The sequence below is a fragment of the Peromyscus leucopus genome, chromosome 16_21, assembly GCF_004664715.2.
Source record: "Peromyscus leucopus breed LL Stock chromosome 16_21, UCI_PerLeu_2.1, whole genome shotgun sequence".
NCBI lineage: Eukaryota > Metazoa > Chordata > Mammalia > Rodentia > Cricetidae > Peromyscus > Peromyscus leucopus.
Genome location: NC_051084.1, coordinates 31731006 through 31757393, shown reverse-complemented (window position 1 = coordinate 31757393; position 26388 = coordinate 31731006). Strand labels below are relative to the sequence as shown.

General features: G+C 39.8%; 1 protein-coding gene across 3 annotated transcripts in view; it reads left to right on the top strand.

Moving 5' to 3' along the window:
- The window catches only part of Ctnna3 (catenin alpha 3), a 1489259-nt gene that overhangs the window by 79997 nt on the left and 1382874 nt on the right, over positions 1-26388 (top strand). For all 3 annotated transcript variants that reach the window (XM_037199948.1, XM_037199947.1, XM_028881063.2), the window contains exon 4: positions 25377-25543. In XM_037199948.1, coding sequence (XP_037055843.1) covers positions 25377-25543 — 167 coding nt within the window. The remainder of the gene's footprint in view (positions 1-25376; positions 25544-26388) is intronic.

Below are 26388 nucleotides of genomic sequence, written 5' to 3'. Positions count from 1 at the left end.
AAATGTCCTTATTAAATAAGCAACACAGAGCCAAATACAGAGTTAAAAGCCCAAGAGATCAGAGCACTAGTGAAGAGCCAAGACCACCTTATCTTACCACCTGGCCACCGTGGCTTCCCCAGAAAGAGAGACCTTCTTCCTGTGTGACTTGTGTTTTATTGCTTTCCTGTCCTGCCTTCTCATTGGCTCTAAGCCCAGCCAAATGACTTCCTGTCACTGCCTGTCTATACAGACCTCCAGGTCTCTATGGTTGGTACTGAGATTAAGGCTCGGGTCACCATACTTGGCTGTGTCCTTGACCACACAGAGACTCTGCCTGCCATGTGATTGGATTAAGGGTGTGTGCCACCACTGCCTGACTTCTGCTTAATGGCTCGCTTTGACCTCTGGTCTCCAGGCAACTTTATTTATTAACATACAAATAAAATCACATTTCAGCACAAATAAAATATCACCATAACAGTCTTCCCACTAAATCCTAAGATTCAGTAAAACTCTTCACTTGAGGAGAAAGACAAGCTAATCCTGGGACATATTTTAACGTGCACACGTGGTGTTCTGTAGTTCTATATATGGAAAACAGTTCCATTGAAGGTGAAGAGCTAACTAGCTACACTGCTTGTAAACCACTAGCTGTTGGAAAACACTCAACGTAGTATCCCTTGGCATCCATTTGAAAAAACTACACTAGGCTTTTCTTACAGTGCATTTGATTTCTCAGCAAACGTTTCTGTGCCCCTCATTATGAGGTGTGCTGGCGTGTGGGAAGTACTTACTATGTCTGTGTGCAGCCATCCCATTGATAGTCACTTGAGATGCCGGACCTGTGACAGGTAGATGTCCTGATTTGAGGAGTAACAGTATTGCCAATTTTGAAAGCATGGGAGATTCTGTAGGCTATCCACCATTGCTTTGATGTGTAAGCCATAGATAAGAGCAAAGATTTGATGCATGTTAACAGACTGATTTGCAAGTGGCAAGTCCTAGAAATGAAAATGTGGCCTGAGATCTCAGCTAGTAAAGAGTCTGCAAAGTGTGATTCATGCATTGCTATGACTCTGCTCTCCTTTGTGGTTAGAGAGGAGCTACCACTCTCTAGTCATTTCATAGATATCTGTATAATGCTGAAAGTGATCTAAGCTAATGCCTATATAACACGGGCCCAAATATTATGGGTTGTTGCACACTCAACTATAAAAGAGTGCATTAAGTAGTTGGCAAGTTCTCAGGGTCGTTGTTTTTCTCAGTCACTGTTCTGTTGCTTTGAAGACACACCATGATCAAGGCAACTCTTATAAAAGAAAGCGTTTAATTGGGGGCTTGCTTAGAGTTTCAGAGGCTTGATCTGTTATCACAGCAGGGAACATGGTGGCAGGCAGGCATGGTGCATGCTAGAGAAGGGCTGAAAGCTACATCCTGATCTGTGAGCAGAGAGAGAGAGAGAACTAGGCTTAGCATCGGCTTTTGAAACCCGAAAGCCCATACCCACTTCTCCCAACATGACCACACCTGTTAGGGAATGATAGCATTCAGACCCACCCCTTTAAGAAAAAAACCCTCCCGCTTCTCTTCTTCCTTCCTCTATCCCTCTCTCCTTCCATGAGTCTGTGTGCACCTCCACTTTCTCTTTTTCTCTCTCTCTTCCTCCATCTCTCTCCTTCACTCTCTTCCCTCTCCCCTTTCCAAGTGGATGCCGTGTCTGCATGGCATGAGTAACTTTCCACTGCACCATGCCGCTGCTGCCTGTTGGGTCTCCATGGCATATGTCCCTCACCCTCCCTGGGCACCTTGGCTCAAACCCGCCAAGACTGTTTTACAACAACACCTACTCTGATAAAGCCGTACCTTTTAATCCTTCTAATCCTATTAAAGAGTTCCTTCCACTTCCTGGTAACTAAGCATTCAACTATATAAGCGTATTGGGGCCATTCTGATTCAAACCACCACAGTGTTCTGGTTTCATTCCTGATGCTATGACAAATATGTCGAGGAAAAACAACTCAGGGAAGAGAGGGTTTACTTGGCTTATGATTCTAGGTTATGGTCTATTATTGTGGGGAGGTCAAGGTAGGAACTTAATACATCACATTCACCATCAAGAGCAGAGAAGATAACTAATGGATTGCGGATTACTTGCTTTCTTCTCTCTCACATAGTTCAGGGCCCGGTTTAGGGAATAGTGCTGCCCATAGTGGGCTGGGTCAGTCAATAGCTGAGACAGTTTCTCACAGACATGTCCATAGGCCAACCTGCTCTAGATATTCCTCATTAAGATTCTCTTCCCAGATTGTTCTAGGTTGTATCAAGTTGGTAGTAAGAATTAACAAGCGTAACCAGGAATAAAAGTCTCAAGAATATCTATTGACTATTCCCATTCTTCGGTTTCAAAGAAAATATTTTCTTTTTTTAAATTCTTTGACATTCGCCGGGCGGCGGTGGCGCACGCCTTTAATCCCAGCACTCGGGAGGCAGAGGCAGGCGGATCTCTGTGAGTTCGAGGCCAGCCTGGGCTACCAAGTGAGTCCCAGGAAAGGCGCAAAGCTACACAGAGAAACCCTGTCTCGAAAAACCAAAAAAAAAAAAAAAAAAAAAAAAAAAATTCTTTGACATTCATCTGGATCCTGGCCTTTCCCCTCCCTGAAAAGACTCATTTTACGGTGACATTCTGCCATGTGTTCATTCCTCTTCTCTTTTGCTGGTTTTTTTCTTCACGTGTGTTAGCTTGCCTGACGATTGGCAAATCCTCACTAAAAAATTCCACCTCCTATTTTTCTGTTCTCCTCTTAAATTCATATTCCCATTCTTGCCTTGTCTCTTCCGGTACATGGGTGATTTATTGTTTAACGTAATTACTCAGGCAGACTTTAAATTCTCTTCGACTTCTGTTGTATTTGTTTACCGTATTGGAACTTTCCCTACCTTCTCTCGAGGACAATGCTGCATTATCTTCTCCACCTCCTCTCTCACTTTCCTTGTTGACTTCTCCCTATCATTTTCTTCTTTTTTTTCTTATGCATTAGTTTTAGGGATGCTCTGTCTCCTTATTTCCTCAAGGAACCCTTTAATTCCCACGGATTTAATTATAACAACAATGTTGACAACTTTCAGTTCTTATAGAGAGCCCTGTTCCCAAATTCTGCCAAGTTCTCTTTGTCAGCACTTTGGTAATTTTGCAATTCAGTTCCATAGTGCATCCTTCTTGGGAATGTTTGAGGTGCACCACAAGAGTTAAAACCCTGTAACCTTCTTCCCCAATGAGTGGGGACATATACTGTGGTTAACATCACAGCTCTAGCAGTTTACTAGATGGTATAACTGCTCTTTGGGTGTTACTTGAACCATACATTATTGAGAAACTGAACTCCATACTCTCTCTTGTCTTTTGAAAAACTTTTATATTTTCAGCATCAACTGATTTGAGCTGTTTTCACATTCGACAGTTGGTTCATTTCTCTTTTCTAAAACATACTGTTTCCTTGGCTAAGAGACCACCATGCCGTCCAGATCCCCCCTTTATGTCTTTGGCATCTTCTCATCTTTTCTTTTGTTGTTCATCCTTTACTGACTTGTCATTCAGGGTTGAGGAGAAGTGTTGCCATTCATGGGATGGATGTGAAACAAACTGAAAAATCAGACTTAAATGATAACAGATGTTAGGAAATTTTTAAGTGAGACAGTAGCAAGACTAGGTTGAAGCTGTAGGAAAATTCATTGTGTATTAACGTGTGGAAGAATCTCCACAGTACCCCTCTGATGCTGATGATGATGTATTGCAATACCATGCTAGCATTTATGTGTCTTAATGGTGTGAGGCCTTGTGGTGGGCACAGATGCTAACCCTCACTCTCCTGGGAAGTCACTTTCGTCATTGTCAGCTCTGCCCAATAGTTTAGAAGACTTAGCTGCTAAGTTGCAGGAACTCAAGCAGCTGGTTACATCATCACATCCGCAGTCAAGAGCAGAGAGGAACAAAGGGATCCTTGGTTGCTTCTTATGCTCAGCAGGCTTTCTTCACTCTTACCCCGGGAAATGGTGCTGTCCACATTCAGGGTGAGTTTTCCTACAGCAACTAAGAGTCTTGACAGCAACCCACAGACATACACACAGGGCAACTGGATCTAGACACTTCCTTAACTGAAACTCTCCTCCCAGGAAATTCTGGGTTGTGTCAAGCTGACAGTTAAAACTAGCCAGTGCAGCCTCAGTGAATCCGTGCGTGCAATGGTTATGCCAGGTTAAGAGACACTGTATCTTAACACTTTCCCCTAGCTGCCAGCTCTTACATTTTTTTCCTACCTTTTCTTCTGGAACATTCTTTGAGCCTTAGATAGGGTGATTTACATATCCCATTTAAGGCCGAGCATCCCATAAGTACTTATTCTCCATGCTTTGGCCAATTATAAGTCTCTGCATTAACTGCTGCTCGCCACATGAATGATTCATTTTTGACTATTTATTTTTATTTTGAGGCAGAATCTTGCTATATAGTGCAGATAGTCCATGAGCTTACACTGATAATCCTTTTCCTCAGTCTCTGAGTGCTGGGATTATAGGCATACACCACAACCATGGCTCCTTAATTTTTTTTTTTTTTGGTAAGCACTAACACTTGCAAATGTGCTGATCAATAATATTTAATTCTACATATATAGCTTGCATTAGTTTTCTTATTGGATAGTGCTGTGCTAATTACCAGCTGTGCCTGTCCCCAGAGGAGAGGAGGCAGATGTATGGAAGCAGAGCTGTCTCCTTTAGAGACAGGAAGGTAGACTTTGATGTCCTAGAGTTCATAGTCATTGGCTACTAACAATGGTCCTCTATACTTCACCTGAAAGCATAATTTCTGGGTAAAATGTAGTTTTGAATCCTTTGGATTCTTTCATTAAATATGACCATGGTGCTATATTGAATTTGGCTGAGGACTACAATACAGTTAATAAGGTCTCAATGGATAGGAGTTACCAAGCTCTATTGATTTCCTATGTTCCATTATTACTTAGGGGTCTGCCTTCATGGGGCATTAACAGAAGCAACATCATTTTGTTTATCCATTTTAATGCTTACTTCTGAATTAACTACATGGTGGACAACTATCAATAGTTTTGATTTCTTCTGGGAGAGCTTTATGTATTATGTGTCCCAAGGAGAATTTTATTGTTCAGAACTATGGTGTTTTCAAACTTGGGCACTGGTGATGTACAGGCAGTGATAAATTGAGATACAGTCAGTTTACTGGGAGTCAAGGAAAGGGAAAAGACCCAATAAAATATAGTACCCAGAGCCAGAGATAAAGATCTTTTCTTTTTCCCCACTTTGTATATGTGCAATTTGGACAGACAAAAAACAGTATAAGTCTTCCTGGGAAGGGGAGCTGACAAGGCTTCAGGTAAATGGAAGAGACAACATTCCAGAGCTTCTGTCCTCTTACCCTCCCAAGATCAGTCTATGACACAGAATGAGTTCACCCTCCCTATCTTGTAGAGTGGATGGAGATTCCCTAGAATAAATATTCAGAACTCCTAAAAGTCAGGCAAAAACATTTAAGAGCAAAAAGGACCAAGAGGGAACATTAAATTATGGACCAAAGAAGGTTATGTGTTAGACAAGAAACTCTAATGTCAGGTTTCTTCCTCCTGGCCTCCATCGTTTCTTTCCTCTCTCCCTCCCTTCTTCAACTTTCTGTTTCCTGGACATTTAAAATATACTAGCCTAACTAAATGTTTGTTGTACTCCAATTTCATAAAAAAGCAAAAGTTCTGATCTCTTCCCTTTGGAGATTAAAGTAATATAAATTACTTTTAGGGTATTCAATGAGAGTAATTATAAGGATGAATGAGTTGAAGATATCATAGAATCTTTAAATACATAAGTTTAAGAAAGCACACAATAGTGAATGACCAGAATGAAAAATATCTGAAAATTGTTTCTGGAGATGTTAAACTGAATTCTGATCTATGAATATTTTAGAGCAAAATGCACATCAGTATTGTAGAGTAACCTATGATGGAAGGCAACATCTCCTGCACTTCCTGCGGCTTTCACTCCAGCATCATGAGGGGAACCCTCATTGCCCTCAGCCTCCTCTCAGAGGAAGCCCTTGCCACCTTTTATCTTCTTATGGCCACTCCATAACTTTATTTTGTGCTAATAACATTTCCCCCTGACTGGTCGACCAAAGAGACCATTTTAAATTTAATCTAACGACATGGGACCTTTCTCATATGTATACTTTCGTATCCTCCCCAATCTTGATTTTAGTTTTTGATGATGTGGTACTTTTAGATTGACAGTTATCCTTGTTGCATATGCTGTCATTTCCAGGCAGTGTCCTGGCTCTGATTTGTGTACAGCAAGAACAGTAGAACCCACTCTGTGCCTACTTTCTTCTCTCGTTTTCCACCATTTTCTTCTAACTTTATTCTTAGCTTGACAAGACAATTGTCATTTTACTGATGCTATACAGTAACAATGAAGTCATCTGCTTCTGCTCATTAGTTGATGCTAAAAGTTGAAAAGTAGCACAAGGCATGAATGTTACGACTAATGTTTTATTTGCTACATGATAACATAATATTAAAATTGTCTTCAACTCCAAAGGTTCAATGTTATAATCTTGGACTAATCAAGAGAAAAAGATTCCATGGTTAAGGTCAAATATGTTTTCTCTTCTAATTATTAAAATTACATTACTTTTAGGGCTGGAGAGATAGCTCAGTAGTTAAAGGCACTGTCTGCTTTTCCAGAGGACCCAGGTTCAATTCCCAGTACCTTCATGGCAGCTCTTAATCATCTGTAACTCCAGTTCCTGGGGATCTGGTGCCCTCTTCTGGTCTCTGTGGACACAAACACATGGTACATAGGTATTGATGTGTACCATCCTTTAAAGGCACGCCACGTCCCTTATTTAACATCGGTCTCTTCTCGGCATTCTCCCTCTCTTACCATAAGACAGCACTGATGCTCTTTCAGGATATGAAGAACTGTACTTCGGCATTCAGTAGCACCTTAATTTCTCCTCAGATGTTGGGAAAAGAGTCCCTAAATGACTTGAAATAAGTAATGAGCCTCCCCAGGGGCAGGGAGCACCATGTTTCACACACAGTGTTTAGTCAGTCATCTTGGCTTTCAGATCTGTTTCTCAGTTCTGTCTTACATCCTCCTGGCAGTTTGTGGACAAAGTCTCTTTACATTCCTGAAGACAGACTCCTCATGCCATACTCCAGGCTGTAGTTTTCCCTTCTTGCTTTTATCTCTACACCATTCTGTCAGAGTTCCATATCTTGGCTCCATATTGAATCTTGTAATGCTTCTTACTTAAGTTTTGTAGTTTTATGTTTTCATTTGAGTGAGGTCTATGGAAATATGTAGTTGAGCAAAAGTGCTCAGGGTCTTTCCTTGAAAGACCCTCCACTGGGTGGAATGGTCATGGCAATGATGAAGTCAGCAGTTCAAATAGTTGCAAATAGTTCACCTAGGCCAGAGGATGAGTTAGATGAAATTAAGTCACTTAATACTCACTTATTCAAAGTAGGAACTACCCTTTAAAAGATTACATTATATAAGCGAGTAATTGGGACAACTGCTAAGATTTTGATAATTATTATAAAGTTATCAAGGTATACTTAATGTTTAAAGGCATAGAACTTCTGGGTAGGTGCCTATACAAAGTGAAAAGTTTTCTCTTTTGTATTTCTAGATTAATATTAATTCTTTTGCTTAATAATTGCATGGACCTGGAGAGATGGCTCAGTGGTTAAGAGAACTTGTTGTTTTTGAAGAGGACCCAGATTTGGTTCCCAGTACCCACATTTGGGTGACTCACAACTACTTGTGACTCCAGTTCCAGGGAATCGGATACCCTCTTCTGGTTCCATGGGCACCTGAACTCACATGGTGCACACATAGACAAGTAGGCACATACACATAAATAAAAATACAATACCCTAAAAAGTAAAAATTACCTTTTTTTTGGTGTATGTGTCCACATGTGGGAGTCAGAGAACAATTTACGAGAGTTGATTCTCTCCTTCCACTGTGTGGGTCTTGAGAATTGAACTTGGATTGCCTGCCAGGCTAGAAGCAAGTGTCTTTACCCACCGAGGCATCTTGCTAGTCCTAAGGCTTACTCTTAAGCTTGAGAATCATTTGATCGGGGTGAATAGACGAATTACCTCAAGTATCTGGGAAGTTACTTCCCTGTTCCAAATGGCCATGTCAAACATAATGAGAAGAGGCACCTTCTAGTGGTTAAGCACTTCCCTGCTCTTCCCTTCCATGATTGCTACATCAAAAGCTCTTCAATGAATGACAAGCCGTGAATAATTAGTGAGTACAGAGAGCTGCCTTGCATGCGTACATCTCCACACCTTTTCAAAAGCACTTTGACATTTACCAGTGGACACCGTCTCCCTAACAGTCTACACGAGGAAACAGAATAGATCTTGACATCCTAATTTTAAGAGTAGCAGAGGAGAAAGGGAGAGAGACAGAGAGGGGTGTCAAATATCACACAGTTTAAGTGTTTGAAGCAGTACAGGTCTGACAAGCTGGTGTAGGTTGGATCATCTGACCAATTTCCACTCTTTTCTAGTGTGAATATTTGGAAGACACCATGCTGCAGAGGCTGTAAATTTAAACAAAACCCCCAAACATTTGCTAGACTCACTGGTGGCCGAGAATGTGGCCCTACGAGACTGAGAAGGCTGCATTGAGTGACAGTGATAGACAGAGAGGCTCTTCTTGCCATCCAGTGGCAGATGCAATTTCTTAGGATAACCCTGATGGAGGGTCTTCGGCGTGACGATTCCTTGCATCACAGGTACTGAGTGCAGGTGAGGGCAGAAGTGGAGTTTCCAGCGAAACAGAACCATGGTGGTGTTAGAAATTTATTTTGGTTGATATTCTGTCCCAAGAGCAGTAAAATTTGAGTTTCTGCTCCTTTACTTTTACATTTAACTAGGGTGTATTCCACTATTTGTGATTAAGATTCTTTTTGGACTCATAGGCCAGCATCCAGTTTGTGTCTTGGACAAAACTACATTAATTAGTAATGAAGCTGAGATGTAAAGCCAGAATCTATTTAAAAATTTTACTACACTTTGTTGCATTTATTATTGGTCAGAGGATAATCTGTGGGAGTCATCTTCTTCCATCATTAGGGTCCCAGGAATTGAACTCAGATCATCAAGCTTGGATTCAAGCAATTATAATCAATCATCTCTCTCACTCAGAAATACATTTTTAAAATTGTAAGTTTTATTAAATGTACAGAATCTATTTTAATTTATAAAGAAACATTATTATATATAGCAAAAGACTGATCCATCCAGAAAATTCTCCCATAGTAGGCAGAACAATAAAGATAACATAAACAAAGACCATCATATTACTAGTGATAATGGAAATAGAATGAAGAAAATTGGACAAATAAAATGTTTAATAATATAAAGTTAAAAATCATGACAACCACCCATTATCTTCATAAAGATGATATATATATATATATACATATATATATATATATGTATATATATTTGGTTTTTCAAGACAGGGTTTCTCTGTGTAGCTTTGCACCTTTCCTGAAACTCACTTGGTAGTCCAGGCTGGCCTTGAACTCATAGAGATCCACCTGGCTCTGCCTCCCAAGTGGTGGGATTAAAGGCATGTGCCACTACCGCACGGCGAGATAATCTTATTAACAGAGTTATAGTAGTACACTCTATTGGATAAGGCTCAAACTCTGTTGGAACTATTTGAATGGATGCCATCAACTTGTGTGGTGGTAATCTAATTGTACTGAAATATTATTTTGATTGTATGTTAATAAATAAAGTTGTCTGGGGGTCAGAGCTATTAGAGCCATAGCAAGAGTGTGGCGGTGGTGGCACACGCCTTTAATCCCATAAGATCTCTGTGTGTTCAGGGTCAGAGCTATTAGAGCCATAGCAAGAGTGTGGCGGTGGTGGCACACGCCTTTAATCCCATAAGATCTCTGTGTGTTCAGGGATACAGTCAGCATTGGAGACATATACCTTTAAGACCTAGGGGGCTGTACATTCAGACAGTGACGAGGCAGTCATGTGTTTGGGTTTACAACCAATGAGAAGGCAGAACAACATACTATAAAAAAACAAACCGACAGGAAGTAGGTCTCTTTTCGCGAAGCTGGGACAGCAGAAGGAAGGGTGAGATTTAGCTCTGAGCTCTGACCTCTCGACTTTCTCTTTTACATTGTTTCTGTGTTTCTTATTTAATAAGACGGTTGGTTACATCTACATCTGGCGCCCAACGTGACAAGAATCCATTAAAAACTGCTTGGCTTGGCAGCAGGTCCGCTTTCCCGCAAGGGCGGCAGGCGGCCCGCGGCGGTGGCACGCGGCGGCCGGCGGCGATCGGCTTCTTAGTCCGAGCCTGGGTCTAGTTCTGCTTGACCTCAGGCTGGACTATCGGTGAGCTGCTTGCTTAAATCCTGCTTGCTTAAAGCCGGTGCTACAAACAACTCAGAGTTGCCCTGCCGAACAGGGCCCTGCCTGTAAAGCCAACGCACGTGGTCGGAGCTTAAGGAAGTCAGACCCAAGCCTTGACTCGGCAAAAGAGGGAACACGTGGCTGCATTTAAACTTTAGCCAGCTACGCTTTCTTGCGCTCTCTCTCTCTCTCTCTCTCTCTCTCTCTCTCTCTCTCTCTCTCTCTCTTTCTCTTTGGATTTACACCTGGGACACTAGGTGGCTGTTTTGAAAATCCCCTCGGATTTCTACTGTTCTACGCAGATTTGGTAAGTCATAATATATCAGATATTTTAAAGGAAACTATCTAAAAGAGAATTTTTTTCCACGTTTAAAAAAAAAATGGGTTTTATGTGTACATTGGAAGAAAATTGGTTTTTGTTCGAAATTTTAGGCAGTCTGGCAATGGAACAACTATATAATATTAGTATTGGTGGAATTATGCACCTTATCACTATAATAATCCACATTTTAATATTTAAAAAGATAGTCAATTTAAGTGCCAGGATAACAGCTTTAGAAGAACTTGCTAAACCTGTAAAAATTCAGACAGAAGAAATTAACAGTGAAGTTGTTTCAAGTCGGGATCATAAGGTTGCAGAAAGAAAGCCTGTTTTCACACAGTCACCCTTAATTTATCCTGTAACCGTACAGCAGATGCCTGATCAAATGGCTACACAAAATAATTGGGCTCCAATTGAAATGTTGGATTTAAAAAGGTTTAAGGAGGCAATAGTATCTTATGGCATGCATTCCCCATATGTAAAGCAAATGTTAAACTCTTGGTCAACATATAATAGGATAGTACCACAGGACTGGCGGGACCTCGCACAAGGTGTTCTGGAACCCAGCCAGAGACTTCAATTTCTGACTTGGTTTAAGGAGGAGGCTAAAAACATAGAAAAACAATGGAGGGATAAAGGAATACAAGTTTGCCAGGATCAGCTTATGGGCGAAGGCCAATATGCTTCAGCACAAACACAATGTTTATATGATGTCCAAACCCTAATTTTATGTCGAACGGCAGCCTTGAATGCATGGGACAAAGTTGAGGAACCAGGAAAAAAATCTGAGTCATTTACAAAGGTGAAGCAAGGCCCAAAAGAGTCTTTTACAGATTTTTTACAAAGACTGGCTTCAGCAGTAAAGAGAATGGTCTCGGATTCAGAAGCTAGTAAGGCAATAATTGAATCTTTGGCCTTTGAGAATGCGAATGCAGCATGCAAAACAATAATCAGGCCATTAAGGGCAAGATCTGCACCTATGGAAGATTGGATTAGAGAAACAATTAATGTTGAAGCTGATGAGCATGATGATACATGGGTAGGAGAAGTAATTTCAAAAGGTTTGAGGAGTGTTAGATGTTTTGGATGTGGAAAGCAAGGACATTTGAAAAGGGACTGTAGACAGGTCATTCCCAGAAACAATGTTTCTTCAAGGAACAATGGCAACAGAAGGCCCCTTCCTTCTGGAGTATGCAGAAGGTGTGGTAAGGGAAAACACTGGACCAACGAATGTAGATCAACAAAGGACAGACAGGGTAATCCTTTGCCTCAGTCTTCGGGAAACTCCCAGAGGGGCCTCGCGCAGGCCCCCAGTGCAAATCCAGTTCAAACCTTTCCTGCAGCCATAGAGGAAATGCCTGCTCTGGAGAGCGATTAAATAACCAAATGCCTATTGGAATAAATCATGCTGGTCAGGATGATGAAACAGAGAGAATAAAAAATTCAGGAGAAAACATAAAGAAAATTTTTTGGCAAACTTCTATTAATGAACAAAGACCAAAATTAACAATAAAAATAAATGGTGTTTTGTTGTCTGGTCTGGTAGACACAGGTGCGGACGTTACCATAATTGCACCAGAATTTTGGCATCCAACTTGGCCTCTTCAGGAGGTAAACGTTCAACTGTTAGGAATTGGGACATTATCTCAGGTGAAACAGAGTGCAAGATGGCTCGAATGTATAGGTCCAGAAGGACAGAGAGGAAAATTAAAACCATATGTGGCTAACATAACTATGAACCTGTGGGGTCGAGACTTGTTGCAACAATGGAATACTCAGATTAACATCCCTCCAATCTCAGAAACAAATCATAAATTAGCACATGTTACTGAGAGAAATATTAGAAGATATTGTTCTAATGAGTGGTCACCAGCCATCCATATTATACAAGAACAGGGCACAATAACTGATGATCTTCCAAAGACACCAACAGCTCTACCTTTAAAATGGTTAACAGACAAGCCTGTATGGGTCCAGCAATGGCCTTTAACAACAGAGAAACTCCAGGCTTTAGAAGAGCTGGTAGAAGAACAGTTAAATGCTCAGCATATTGAAGAATCAACCAGCCCTTGGAATTCTCCTGTATTTGTTATTAAAAAGAAATCTGGTAAATGGAGAATGGTAACAGACCTTAGAGCAATTAACAAAGTAATTCAGCCAATGGGCTCTCTACAATCTGGGATGCCTTTGCCTACTCTGTTACCAAAAGGATGGCCTCTCATAGTTATTGATTTAAAAGACTGTTTCTTTTCAATACCCTTACAAGAAAAAGACAAAGAAAGATTTGCTTTTACAGTGCCTACTTATAATAATTCTCAACCGGTTAAAAGATTTCAATGGAGGGTCCTCCCACAGGGAATGTTGAATAGCCCAACTCTGTGCCAATATTTTGTGCAACAGCCATTGGAAGTGATACGTAAAAAATTTTCTAAATCTATAATTTATCATTATATGGACGATATTTTACTAGCTGACTCAAATGCAGATACTTTAGAAATAATATTTGAAGAAGTAAAGAAAATATTGCCTTGCTGGGGATTACAAATTGCTCCTGAAAAGATACAAAGAGGAGATTCTATTAATTATTTAGGATATAAAATAGAGCTACAAAAAATTAGACCCCAAAAGGTGCAAATTCGGAGAGATAGACTACAGACTCTTAATGACTTTCAAAGATTATTTGGAGACATTTCTCATCTACGAACTATTGTTGGGGTAAAAAATGATGAACTGACTAATTTGTTCAGAACCTTAGAAGGTGACAAGGACTTAAATAGTCCAAGAGAATTATCACCTGAAGCTGAGAAAGAATTGGCCTTGGTAGAAAAGAAAGTGCATGAAGGACACGTGGATCGTATTGATCCAAAGCTGGATTGCATTTTGGTTATTTTACCTTCTAGGCGTTCTCCTACTGGAATATTAATGCAGAGGGAAGATATTATCTTGGAATGGATATTTTTACCAAATAAACCAAATAAAAAATTAAAAACTTATGTGGAAAAAATCTCTGACTTGATTTACAAAGGAAAACTGAGACTTCGTCAATTAGCAGGCATAGACCCAGCAGAAATTGTCGTACCATTAACTAAGGAGGACATTGAAAAATTATGGACAGAAAGTGAACCTTGGCAAAGAGCTTGCAGTAATTTTTTGGGAGAAATTAACAGCAAATATCCCAAAAGCAATAGAATTGATCTTATAAAGAGAGCTGAATGGATCTTGCCTCAAATTGTACGGCAAAAACCCATATCTGGAGTTCGTACATTTTATACAGATGCCAACAAAGAAGGAAAGGCTGGTTACAAATCAGAAAATTTAAGTAAAGTGGTTCAAAGTCCGTATAATTCAGTTCAAAAATCAGAATTGTATGCTATTCTGTTGGTATTAATGGATTTTTCAGAACCTCTCAACATAGTAACTGACTCTCAGTATGCTGAAAGAGTGGTGTTACATATTGAGACTGCAGAATTTATCCCTGATGCTTCAGAATTAACTTCACTATTTATTCAATTACAAGATACAATCAGGAAAAGGGATCATCCTTTATATATAACTCACATTCGATCCCATACTGGTCTGCCAGGCCCTCTAGCACAAGGCAATGATGAGATTGATAAATTATTGATAGGAAATGTGCTGGAAGCCTCAGAATTTCATAAAAAACATCACGTCAATAGTAAAGGTTTAAAAAAGGATTTTTCCATAACCTGGCAACAAGCCAAAGAAATAGTAAAGAAATGTCCTACTTGTTCCTTCTACAATCAAACGCCATTACCAGCAGGATGTAACCCAAAGGGTACTCAGAGAAATGAAATCTGGCAGATGGACGTGTTTCACTTTGCAGAATTTGGAAAACTGAAATATGTACACCACACCATTGATACTTTTTCAGGATTTCAATGGGCAACTGCTTTGAGTTCTGAAAAGGCTGATTCTGCAATCACTCATTTGCTAGAAGTTATGGCCATCATGGGTATACCTGCACAAATCAAAACTGACAATGCTCCATCATATGTCTCTGTTAAAATGAAACAGTTTTTTGCTTATTACAATATAAAGCATATTACAGGCATACCACATAATCCTACAGGTCAAGCAGTTATAGAAAGATCAAACAGAACTCTAAAGGATATGCTAAATAAACAGAAATGGGTAACAAAAACCCCCAGAAATAGACTGCATAATGCTCTTCTAACTTTGAATTTTCTGAATGCCAATGAGAAAGGAACAACAGCTGCAGAGAGACATTGGATAATAGAAAAAACTACAGAATTAAATCAGCCTATATACTTTAAGGATGTGCTGACCTCAGAATGGAAACCAGGGTATGTATTACATTGGGGACGTGGTTTTGCTTTTGTTTCTACAGGAGAAGATAAGCTGTGGGTACCATCAAAATTGATAAAGGTTCGATTTGAACAAGAGAGACCTCTTAATTGAGGAGGTGATAGTTCATCAACCAGCATGAACATCCAATTTAAACTAACTTGTATCAATAAAACATGCCTTTTCATTTAATCAGATAATAACTTGCCAAAAAGGAACATCCCCAAAATTAGTCTTGGGGAAAGGTTTTTGTTTTTGTCTTTTAGGAAAATGAAGGTTAAGGAATCTGAAGAACACTGGACAAATGAGACAACTGAAGAAAAGGGACAAATCATCTATCCCAAGAAACAGAATGAAACGGTGTATGGGTATATATTATCTAAAAAATTTTATGTCTTCCTAAATGTTTGTTTCTGCTTTTCTCTAAAGATTTAACACTATTGGTTTTCTAATAGTCCCAGTTCAATTAAAATTTAAAGCTGACTTTGGAGTTGGAGAATGGCTCTCTCCTTCTTTAAAATCAAGCATGTTGTTAAAAGGTAAATGCAAACTCCCTGTATCATGCCAGAATAAGAGCCATCTTCTGCTATGGTACAGGACAAAAGCAAAATTAATTAAGGGACTATTCTATTACTAATCTCAACTCTTTGATTCTATTCTGATTCTTTAAACTTTTCTCAAAGTATAAATTTTATATCAAAATTTATAAGATTAATATATATATATATACATTTTAAACTTTGTTAAGATATGAATGGTCACATAGAGTACTAACTAATTCTAGAAAAAAGGCTAGCTGCATATATATGTTTTTGTGTTCGAGTCTCTTATCAGTTTTCTGCAGGAAATCACGGCCAGGCCTAACATCAACTGAAGTCTACAGAAAGAAGATGGGGCCCCACAACAACAAAAATTCCACGTGGACAATAATAATATCATTAAGCTGACAAACATCATCCACAGATCAGCTTTGAACTACAAGGTGCTCAGAGCAAATTTGAGATGACTAGCTGAGATGATCCAGTCTCAAAGACTACTTGAATAAGGACTTGAGATAAACCCTGAACTTTGGCATTATACACAGACTGGATAATGAAGGATATAGTTACCTCTCCTAGAATTTGACAATTAACCTAAAATCTTTCTTTCAGGATAAAGAAAACTTCGCCCATACCCAGCAGGAAGCAATTTTAAGAATACGACGCCCACATTCCCAAAGAGGTGGTGTGGGGCGGGTGGTTTTTTGGTCTTTTTAATGGGTTTTGGGTCTGGGATAATTTTCAGTATTTAGGGGGGTTGGTTACAAGTTATTGTCAAGGGTTAGGAAAAAGGCTAAGCAAAGGAGATTAGATTTAAGGTTCTTGTTTTAAAAAAAAAAAAAAAAAGAAAAGAAAGAAAGAAAAGAAAAAGACAATTACTAATTTTAAATACTTTACATTGGATTGGATTGTTTTATATTGTATACAAATTTGAAACTGATATTGTTAGAAAATGCTATATGTATATTTCTAATTGTATTTATTCCATCCATTTAACAATAATGCAAATTTCTGATCCTTGAATGTTATTATTATCAACTATTAGGATATAAAGAAATGAAAGCTAGTAGTTAGACATTATCATAGAACTTGTAGTCAGATTAGATATGTTTTAAAAAATTAAGCAGAGATGTTTTAGACAGGTCATCCTCAAACCCTTCAGAGATCTACAGAATATGGCATTTAAAATGTTTTAATAACTTAGAAAATTTTTCTTTTTTGAGACATGTCAGCTCCTGGCAGTACTAATCTACTTCAGAGAAAATATGGGCATTGAAGAAACTGCATAAGGAGTCAACTTTCCTTGTGGCAAAAGTTAGCCACTGGACAACAAAGTATCCTCGAATCAACAGGACAAAATGGACAGACAGAACACGAAACAAGGGACTACTGATTCTTGCCAAAACAAGTGTGGTTATGGCTTTATCAAAAGGCATCTTCTGAGGCCAGGACAATACGGCCCCATCCCTGAAATGGCCTTCGCATCCGGAAAAGGTACGGTGCCCTTTTCTTCAAAGCAGCTTAACAGGCAGAGGGCCAATGGATTCTGTTGTACAATGGAACAGCAGCTGAAAGCTCATGCCTCTCGAAAGTAGACTGGCATTTAATAGAGGGATGTGGAGAAGAAGGGGATGCTGAGATGAAGCCATATATACACAGCCAAGAAGAATGGACAGCTGAATTAAAAAACTGTCAACAATTTCCAGAATTTAAAATCCTGAATCATGACAGGACACTAGTGGAATTCAGGTGTTTCTGGTACGTGGACTGCTCTCACCCAATGTGAGGTTGAACTGTTGACCTTGTGTACATCCTACTTCACAAATGAGTCTGTCAGATACACTAAGCCTATAGGCTGAAGATGATGCCCCAACACTGCGGAGAAACCTCAGGTGACTGCCCAGGCAGCTGGCTGTTTCTGTCAACTCACAAAATTTTTTGGAAGTTGCTTGCATGCACTTCCTGTTTTTATTTTTGTTAGCTAATATTATTCCCTTCTTGGGTCTCTGAGGGAGTTGAAGATTAGTTAGTTATGGTTGAAGATTAGTTAGTTATAGTTGAAAATTAATTAGGATAGAAAGTGCATTAGATACATCTTGGATTTACCAAAATAGGATAGATAATGGAATTATTTTCTCTGATTTGTCAAATACCTGTTTAGGTATTTATTACTTGTATATATTGTATATAGTTATTGTACTTTTGTATATAGTTTTTCTTTTGTTAGTTATAACCTTTTGCTTTTTTTCTTTTTATTAAAATAGAAAAGGGGAAATGTGGTGGTAATCTAATTGTACTGAAATATTATTTTGATTGTATGTTAATAAATAAAGTTGTCTGGGGGTCAGAGCTATTAGAGCCATAGCAAGAGTGTGGCGGTGGTGGCACACGCCTTTAATCCCATAAGATCTCTGTGTGTTCAGGGTCAGAGCTATTAGAGCCATAGCAAGAGTGTGGCGGTGGTGGCACACGCCTTTAATCCCATAAGATCTCTGTGTGTTCAGGGATACAGTCAGCATTGGAGACATATACCTTTAAGACCTAGGGGGCTGTACATTCAGACAGTGACGAGGCAGTCATGTGTTTGGGTTTACAACCAATGAGAAGGCAGAACGACATACTATAAAAAAACAAACCGACAGGAAGTAGGTCTCTTTTCGCGAAGCTGGGACAGCAGAAGGAAGGGTGAGATTTAGCTCTGAGCTCTGACCTCTCGACTTTCTCTTTTACATTGTTTCTGTGTTTCTTATTTAATAAGACGGTTGGTTACATCTACAAACTTGTGCGATTTTATGTTTTCACAGTGTTTATGATTGGCAATGCCTTTCTTTGGGTATGTCAATTATTTTAGTTACTGGACAGTTAAGGTTAAGACTAGAATTTGGGATCCAATCTGCTTCTTTAAGAGGACATGCATTTGACCTTTGTTATTGTTGATGGCCATCATGTTGTAGGAGGTGAAAGGAAATTCTTTTCTCCTTTGTGTGTGCACCTGTGTTGTGTATGCTCTGAGTGCAGAGTTTAATTTCTAGAAGACGTCCTTCCTTCTCAAAGTTTCAGTACCTTTCCCAAGATACCCGAGTAGTAGAGAGTGGGGCTCTTCGTATTCAACCCCCGTTACTTCTCTCACACTAACATGAGGCATTTGGACTAGAGACTCCCTAAAGAGGTGCTATAGTTTCAAAAGGTTGGAAAATGTCTAGATTTAGCTCTTTGCCCATTGTGTTCCTACAGAATCAGAGCTTATTAACCCATCCCAACAGAACCATTAAGAAAGGCTGATTCAACTTCAAAATACTAGTTAGGCCAATTATTAGTATAACTAGTAAGATTAAAATTTATCACATAAGACATGAGAAAATACGAATCTGAGGAATACCTTTCAAGATTGGCTATAAAGGATTATTGGGAGCCAGTGTATCTGTGGGCTTGCAGGGTCATTGTGGAGAGAAAGGAGTTGGCGAGCTCAGGGCATGCTCTTTACAGCTGATTGGCTTTTGTACCTTTTTATTTCACACACATACACTCTGCATTAAGATCAGTTCCAAATTTGAAATTATGACTGAATGACAGGATCAGAAGTTGCACCAGTATTCTGCGTCAGTGAGTTTTAGGTTCACAGAACAAGTAAAGCTCCTGGAAGTGAAAAGGGATGGTTACTAAGGAAACAAGAAAGAAAGGAAATTTTGTTATAAACTATTAAAAAATAGTTCTCAGGAAGCTTAGACTAGTCTCAAACTCACTACGTAGCTGAGGCTGGCCTTTCCTTCCTGAGGCTCCTATTTCTACCTTCCAAATGCTGGGATTCTGTGTGAGCCACTGTGTCTGTCCCAGACCGAATTTTACATGAAAATTTCTAAACATTACTCTAAATCTGGAAGGTTGTAAGTGTCATACCAAAATCAATGGGAAAAGCCCATAAGAGACTCTCCAGCCAGCCATTATTATACTAAAGTCTTCCAGGGTCTGTAATAATGTGAGCCTTTGGGTTGCTAGAATGGAGTCTTGTATGTTCTTAGCCGGTCTCTATACTCGCACATTATTGTATTTTATTTTATTTTAGATTTTTTGAGACAGGGTTTCTCTGTGTAGCTTTGCACCTTTTCCTGGAACTCACTTGGTAGTCCAGGCTGGCCTCGAACTCACAGAGATCCACCTGCCTCTGCCTCCCAAGTGCTAGGATTAAAGGCATGAGCCACCACCGCCCGGCACATTATTGTATTTTAATATTGTATTTCTATTGTGCTTTTCTTTGTCACACTATAGACTTCCGAGGAGATGTAAACATATTTACGTACCCATTCTACTTATCTAATGTTCACAGTCTGTAGTGGTATCATCCCCAAAGAAAGAACTAGGGGCTCTGATTCCCTTTACTCCCAATGAAAAATTTCATTGCTTGCTTTTTTTTTTTTTTTTTTTTTTGACCAATAATTTTGACCTGCCCTTTTCCCTAGGCTTAGCATTTACCCAGTTCAGTAAATACCAGTTTCAGCCATCTTGGGAGAGAGGCATTTGAGAGTGAAGGTCACTATTGATAGTCCACTAGCTAGAAACAGTTGGCCCTCTGACATGGTGTGGCTGATAACGAGAGTTTGATGAGGGATTGAGAAAGGAGATCCTATTGCAGTCCCACAGTTAAGAACTTGTTCTAGAAGACTCACAGGAACGGCTTTGATTTTTGACATAATAAATCTTCATATAAAAAGGGATGTACTGTTAACATATGGAGACTACCTAAGAACTCTATTCGTATCTAATACTTTTCTCTTGGGGGAGCAAAACATTTCATTTGTTTTCCTTGTTGTGTTTCTATAATCTTTGTGTTTGCATGATGAATTTGATACAGAAAAAAATTATGTGAGTTTTTAAGGACTTCATAGAAAATAGGCGAACTGGCCAGGTGAGCTGGAGGTTGAATTTTACAATATTTTTCCCACTATTATGCCTTGAGGGGAGAACAAAATAATAATCCATTTTGAGATTATAATGGAAGAATTACTTGGAGATGGTTTAGTTAATTTCAATTGTTCAAATTTTTTAGTTTAGCTACTAGTGATCTTTGCAGGGTATCCAGGAATCTCCCTGCTTGCCCACTCTGTGTGTGTATGCTCATTCATTACTATTTTGTTTAACTTAAAGATTTAGTTATTTATGTATTTTCTATACATGAGGGCTATATCTGCTTGTATGCCTGCAGGCCAGAAGAGGGCGCCATATCTCATTATAGATGGTTGTGAACCACCTTGTGGTTGCTGGGAATTGAACTCAGGACCTCTGGAAGAACAACCGGTGTTCTTAATCGCTGAGCCATCTCTCCAGCCCAACACGACCTTTTTTTTTTTTTTTTTTTTTTTTTTTTTTTTTTTTTTAAAGAAAGATTTGTTGACGTTTAAAAATTTATTTCTATGCATTTGTGAGGATATGTTTACGTGACTGAAGTTGCCCGTGGAGGCCAGAAGAGGATTCCCTGGAGCTGGAGTTAGTGTCACCTAATGTGGGTGCTGGGAAGCTAACGAGTCCTCTGCAGGAGCAGTGCACACTCAAACATTGAGTCATCTCTCCAGCGCCTCTTCGTGGGGTTTGCTGCAGTACTGTACACCAGAGACCTCCTCCAGCACCCTCTAATCCACCTTTTAGTAATCTTGAGTTTCCCCAATCCCCAACCACGGGAAGAAGCCAGCGCCAATGTAAATGCTGCCTTTCTACCGCTTCCTTCTAGGAGTTGTTTCCTGTGCGTAACAGTTGGCACAGTGACCATTTCCGGTACATACGTAGACACAGTCATTCTTGTTTGTCTTTCTGTGCTGTTCTGTCCTTAACGTCTCGCTTCTGACTACTGCACTTATGTGCCTATTTTTAACCAATCAACCATAATCTTGACAAAAGGCCTGCTAAAATCTTAATATAGATGTAATGATGCTTTAATAATTTAGATTATATTAACGCTAGAAAATCTTTGTATGTGCTTATTGGCCATGTGTATTTCTTCTTCTTTAAATTGCCTATTTAGGGCCTTGGCCTATTTAAAAGTTGGATTAGAGCTGAAGAGTTGGCTCAGCAGTTAAGAGCATTTGTTGTTCTTGCAGAGGACCAGGGTTCAAGTCGCAGCAACCACATAGTGACTCACAATTGTCTGTAACTCTAGTGCCAGGGAATATGATTCCCTCTCAGTCTTCATGGGCAGCAGGCATGCACATACATACATGCAAGTAAAATACTTATACAGATAAAAATAGTAAAATAAATAAATTTAAAAGTTGGTTTATCTTTTAATTATTAAGTTATAAGCTTTAAACTAGATTTTTTTTTTCATTTAATTCAATGGTAATAGTTACTGAAAAACACTTACATGGTAGACATTGATTTCTGGCCTTACATCCATACCTGGGAGCCAGTTAATGGAGACTTACAAAATGACCAGGAGTTTTCTACAGACTGTCTGAAAAGTCAGGGTCATTGAATTTATTTTCCTACCACAGTTTCACCTGAGAGGATGGACTTGGGAGCTTTGTGAGCAGTCTCGATATGTGTGTCAGATTCTTGGCAAACCTGCCTTTGCTTACCACCATACACTGTCAGAACTGCAGGATGGAAAGTGAAATGTTGACATATTTGATTATTGGGTCCATCAGTGGGATACCGTATCTAGAAAGGACACACTGTGGTGATGAGAACACAGTGCTCGGAGTTCAGCAGAGTTGAGCTGCAGTCATATTCTGTCATGCTTGTTTGGCCGCAGGCAAAGCTGCTGACCCTTAGTGAGCCGGCGTTTCCTCGGCAGCACAAGCCAGCGCAGACGTCTGGGGGTCAGAGGTTCTACAGATGCCGTCATAATTGTCGCTGCTTCTACTTGGGATTCTTTTTTATCTCTTCGATCTCTTAGCAAATAACAATGCATTGGCACTACTTCTGTCCTCTGATGGAGGGAATATAAGCCCCTTCTTAGATACATGATTTCAAAGTATCCTCTCTCATTTCATAGGTTGTCTTTTCATTTTCTTTTTTAAATTAAAGATTTAATTTCTTTTTATACCTATGAGTGTTTTACCTGATTTGTGTGTGTGCACCACCTGTGTGCCTGGTTCCCTTGGAGGTCAGAAAAGCGAGGTGGAAGAGGGTGTCAGACCCCCTGAAAACGGAATTAGAGACAGTTGCGAGCCACCATGTAGATTCTGGGACAGTCCAGACTTGGGTCCTCTCTAAGCACAGCGCATACTCTTAACTGCTGAGCCATCTCCCCAGTCCCCCCTATACTTTCTCGACATTCTCATTTAAAGTCCAGAAATTTATGACTGAAGAGATGGCTCCGTGGTTAAGAGCATTCACTGTGCTTGCAGAGGACCCAAGCTTTTTTCTCAGCATCCTCTTGGGGCAGCTCACAACCGCCTGTAACTCCAGCTCCAGGGAGCCTAACATCTCTGACCTCTTCAGGCAGCTGCACTCACAAATATATTCATACATACATGCATATACATATATATACACACACACACACACACAAACACATGACTAAAAATAATATGTCTTAAAAATACAGTTCATAAATGTTAGGTTTTGATAGTCTAGGTTGTTATTTAATTGCATGTGCTTTTGGTGCCAAATTTATGACATTATCATAGAACCTGAGATCATGAGGTTTTACTATCATAAGTTTTATAGTTTAAGCTCTTGCATGTGATTCTGTGATCCACTCTGAGTTGACTTTTGTATGTAATGTGAGACAGAGAGCCATGTTCTTTTCTCTCATATGACTATCTAATTAACCTTGGAGGCATTTATTGAAAAATTGTTACAAAATAAAACACACACACACACACACACAAACACACAAACACATTATAACCACTTTCTTAATGACTTTTCTTGGAACCTTTGTTGAAAACCAGTTGACCATAAATGTTAAGGATTGCTTTTTTTGGGTTGTTGTTTTTTTCAAGACAGGCTTTCACTGTGTAGCCCTTGCTGTCTTGGAACTAGTTATGTAGACCAGACTGGCCTTGAACTCACAGGGATCCACCTGCCTCTCTGCCTCTTAAATACTAGGACTAAAGGTGCTACCACTGCCCAGGTAAGGATTGCTTTTGGGAATGTCAATTCCATTTTTTTTTTATAGTTTTCTAATAAGTTTTGAAATAAGAACAAGTCTTTTTTTCTAAGATAGTTTTGGTTATGATTAGTCTTCTGAAATTTCTATATGAATTTTAAGACTAGCTTATTAATCTCTGAAAAAAAACCCACAACCAAGTATTTTGTTAGGGATAAATTGCTGCTATTTTTCTTACTCCATTTACAACCAAGGAAAGTGGAGCATCGAGAAGGCATGAGAATAGACACATGGAGCCAGTCTGGCTCCAGCACCTGCACTGTTTATTGCTATGATGCTTGACTGTCGGTCCCACTGTGTGCAGAGAGTAACTGGTAAGCACAAGTAACAAACTGTACAGACTTTCTATGAGATGATGCTCCTTGAGCATATAAAAACAAAATTGTTGGTGATTTTTAGGGACTAGTATGGAGAATTAAATGGTTTTACTTTACATTCTTTGGTATTCTGAATTGTTGTTATTTAAGGATATTTATTGTGTTAATTAATTAACTTCTTTAGTGTGTGTGCATGCCAGGCCATGTGTGTGGAGGTCAGATGATAACTCGGGGGTGGGGTGGGGTCAGTTCTCTCCTTCCACTATGCGGATCCTGGGGTTTGAACTTAGGTCAAAAGCTTTGGTGGCAAAAACCTTTACTCACTGAGACTTCTCACCACCTCTACAGGGTTATAGAAAAAAAACAGACACGGATAATTTTAGTGATGAAATAAGTTCATATTATGAAACTTGAACAGCAGATGTGGTCATTCTCTCTATGAGTTTGGTTACCGGGGTGGGGATGGAGAAGACCATCTTTCCCTTTTCATTTTAGACTCTGCTATATTGGTAGCTTTAAAAGCAAATATTTTAAATGAAAAGACCTTGAGATAGAAGAGATGATGTTTCTCTGTCAGTTACACGCTTGCGATATTATTTTCGGGACTAACGTTACAATATACCTTATTCTATACATTGTATAGCGTAAACTGCCTGTGTTAAGCTATCTTCAGAGAGAGGCGATCACATCCCAGGCTATCATATTTGGTGTAGCCTGAGAATGACCTCGTACTTCAGATCGCTACCTCTAAAGCGGTGTGATTGTAAGTGCGCCTTGGCATGCCTGGCTTGCGGGTACTGGGGATCGAATTCAGGGATTCACACGTGCCAGGCAAGCACCCTTGGTACTGAGTTACACCCTCAGTCTGCTGTCATTGCTTTAAAGGATATCTCTGTTCTCCACGGAGTTAGGGAGCATCTCAGCAAAAACTTCCTTTCCTCTTACAAACCTGAACCTTTGTGACTGAACGAAATCTTAGTCGTGAGCCATTTCACAGCCGTGGAGACGGAGCAGTCGCAGAAGCAGGAGGCCATTTTCACTTGATGCTGCTGAGAACAATTGTCTCCAGGAGAAGACGGCATCGCGCTTCTTTGAACCCCAGAGCACTCCTCAAAAACAAATCCTGATTCGGAGCTGCGTGGTCCGCTTTAAGATCTGTTGCTCTCCGTATCCTGTGACAGTTTATTTTCGTATCGTGGTTATTTGTGGAATATTCTTGGAGTTAGGTTGGCTGATGAATGCTGGAGAAGGTGTTTGTTGAAACTGAAATGATAACTTGTTTGGGGTTGTGTTTTTCAGGCAATGCTCTGAAGGTATCGGCCGAGAGATTTACAGATGACCCCTGTTACCTCCCGAAAAGGGAGGCTGTGGTTCAAGCCGCCCGCGCCTTGTTGGCAGCAGTGACAAGACTCCTTATCCTTGCCGACATGATTGATGTCATGTGTCTCTTGCAGCATGTGTCTTCTGTAAGTAGAGGATGACTTCATTTGCTTTGGTATTGCTTTCATTTTTAATTCCAACCCCGAAGCAAGCATCAATCCTGGTGCTTCCTGCCTTGATCAGAAGCTGACCAAACAGGGTTGTGGAAACTAGTGTACACCTCCAAGAATGAAACCAGAACTTACAGCCCTAAAACCATTGAGAACACAAGAACAGGAGGCGACTTATTGAGGAAACGGCAAGGAGGAAATTCTAGACCTTTGAACGCTGAGATTAGTATGCCCTATACCAACATATTTATTTTATTTTTGTATGTGAGTGTGGAGGACTGATACAGACATCCCGTGTCTTCTTTGATTGCTCTCTACTTAATTTACTGAACCAGGGTCTCTACCTGGACCCAGGGCTGGTGATTTGGCTAGGCTGGCTAGCCAGCTTCTCTGGGGATTGCCTGTCTCCGACTCCTGAGCTCTGGGATTACAAGCAAGGCCCCCACTTGGGTTTTTGTGTGCTGCTGAAGACGTAAACTCCGGTCCTCACCCTTGCTGCACAAATGCTTTACCTACTAAAGCCATTTTCCCCAGGTCCCCATATTAATTTAAATAAGTGACAGCACACAGTGATGTAGATAATATCAAATGCGTACGTGTAACTAGTCCGAGGAAGAGAAACCTTAACTTGAAGCTTAAGATGTTCGGAGATTTACCCTCATTGGTAAGTAGGTACCACCGTTTCCTTTTTGTGGTGCTAGGCGGTCAAACCTCCGGTTGTGCATCGGCGGGACAAATGCTCTTGGTTAAAACCATATCCTCACTGTGTCAGATTTTCTTTTTTTAATTTTTAATCAAAAACAATATTTTTTATGCAATAT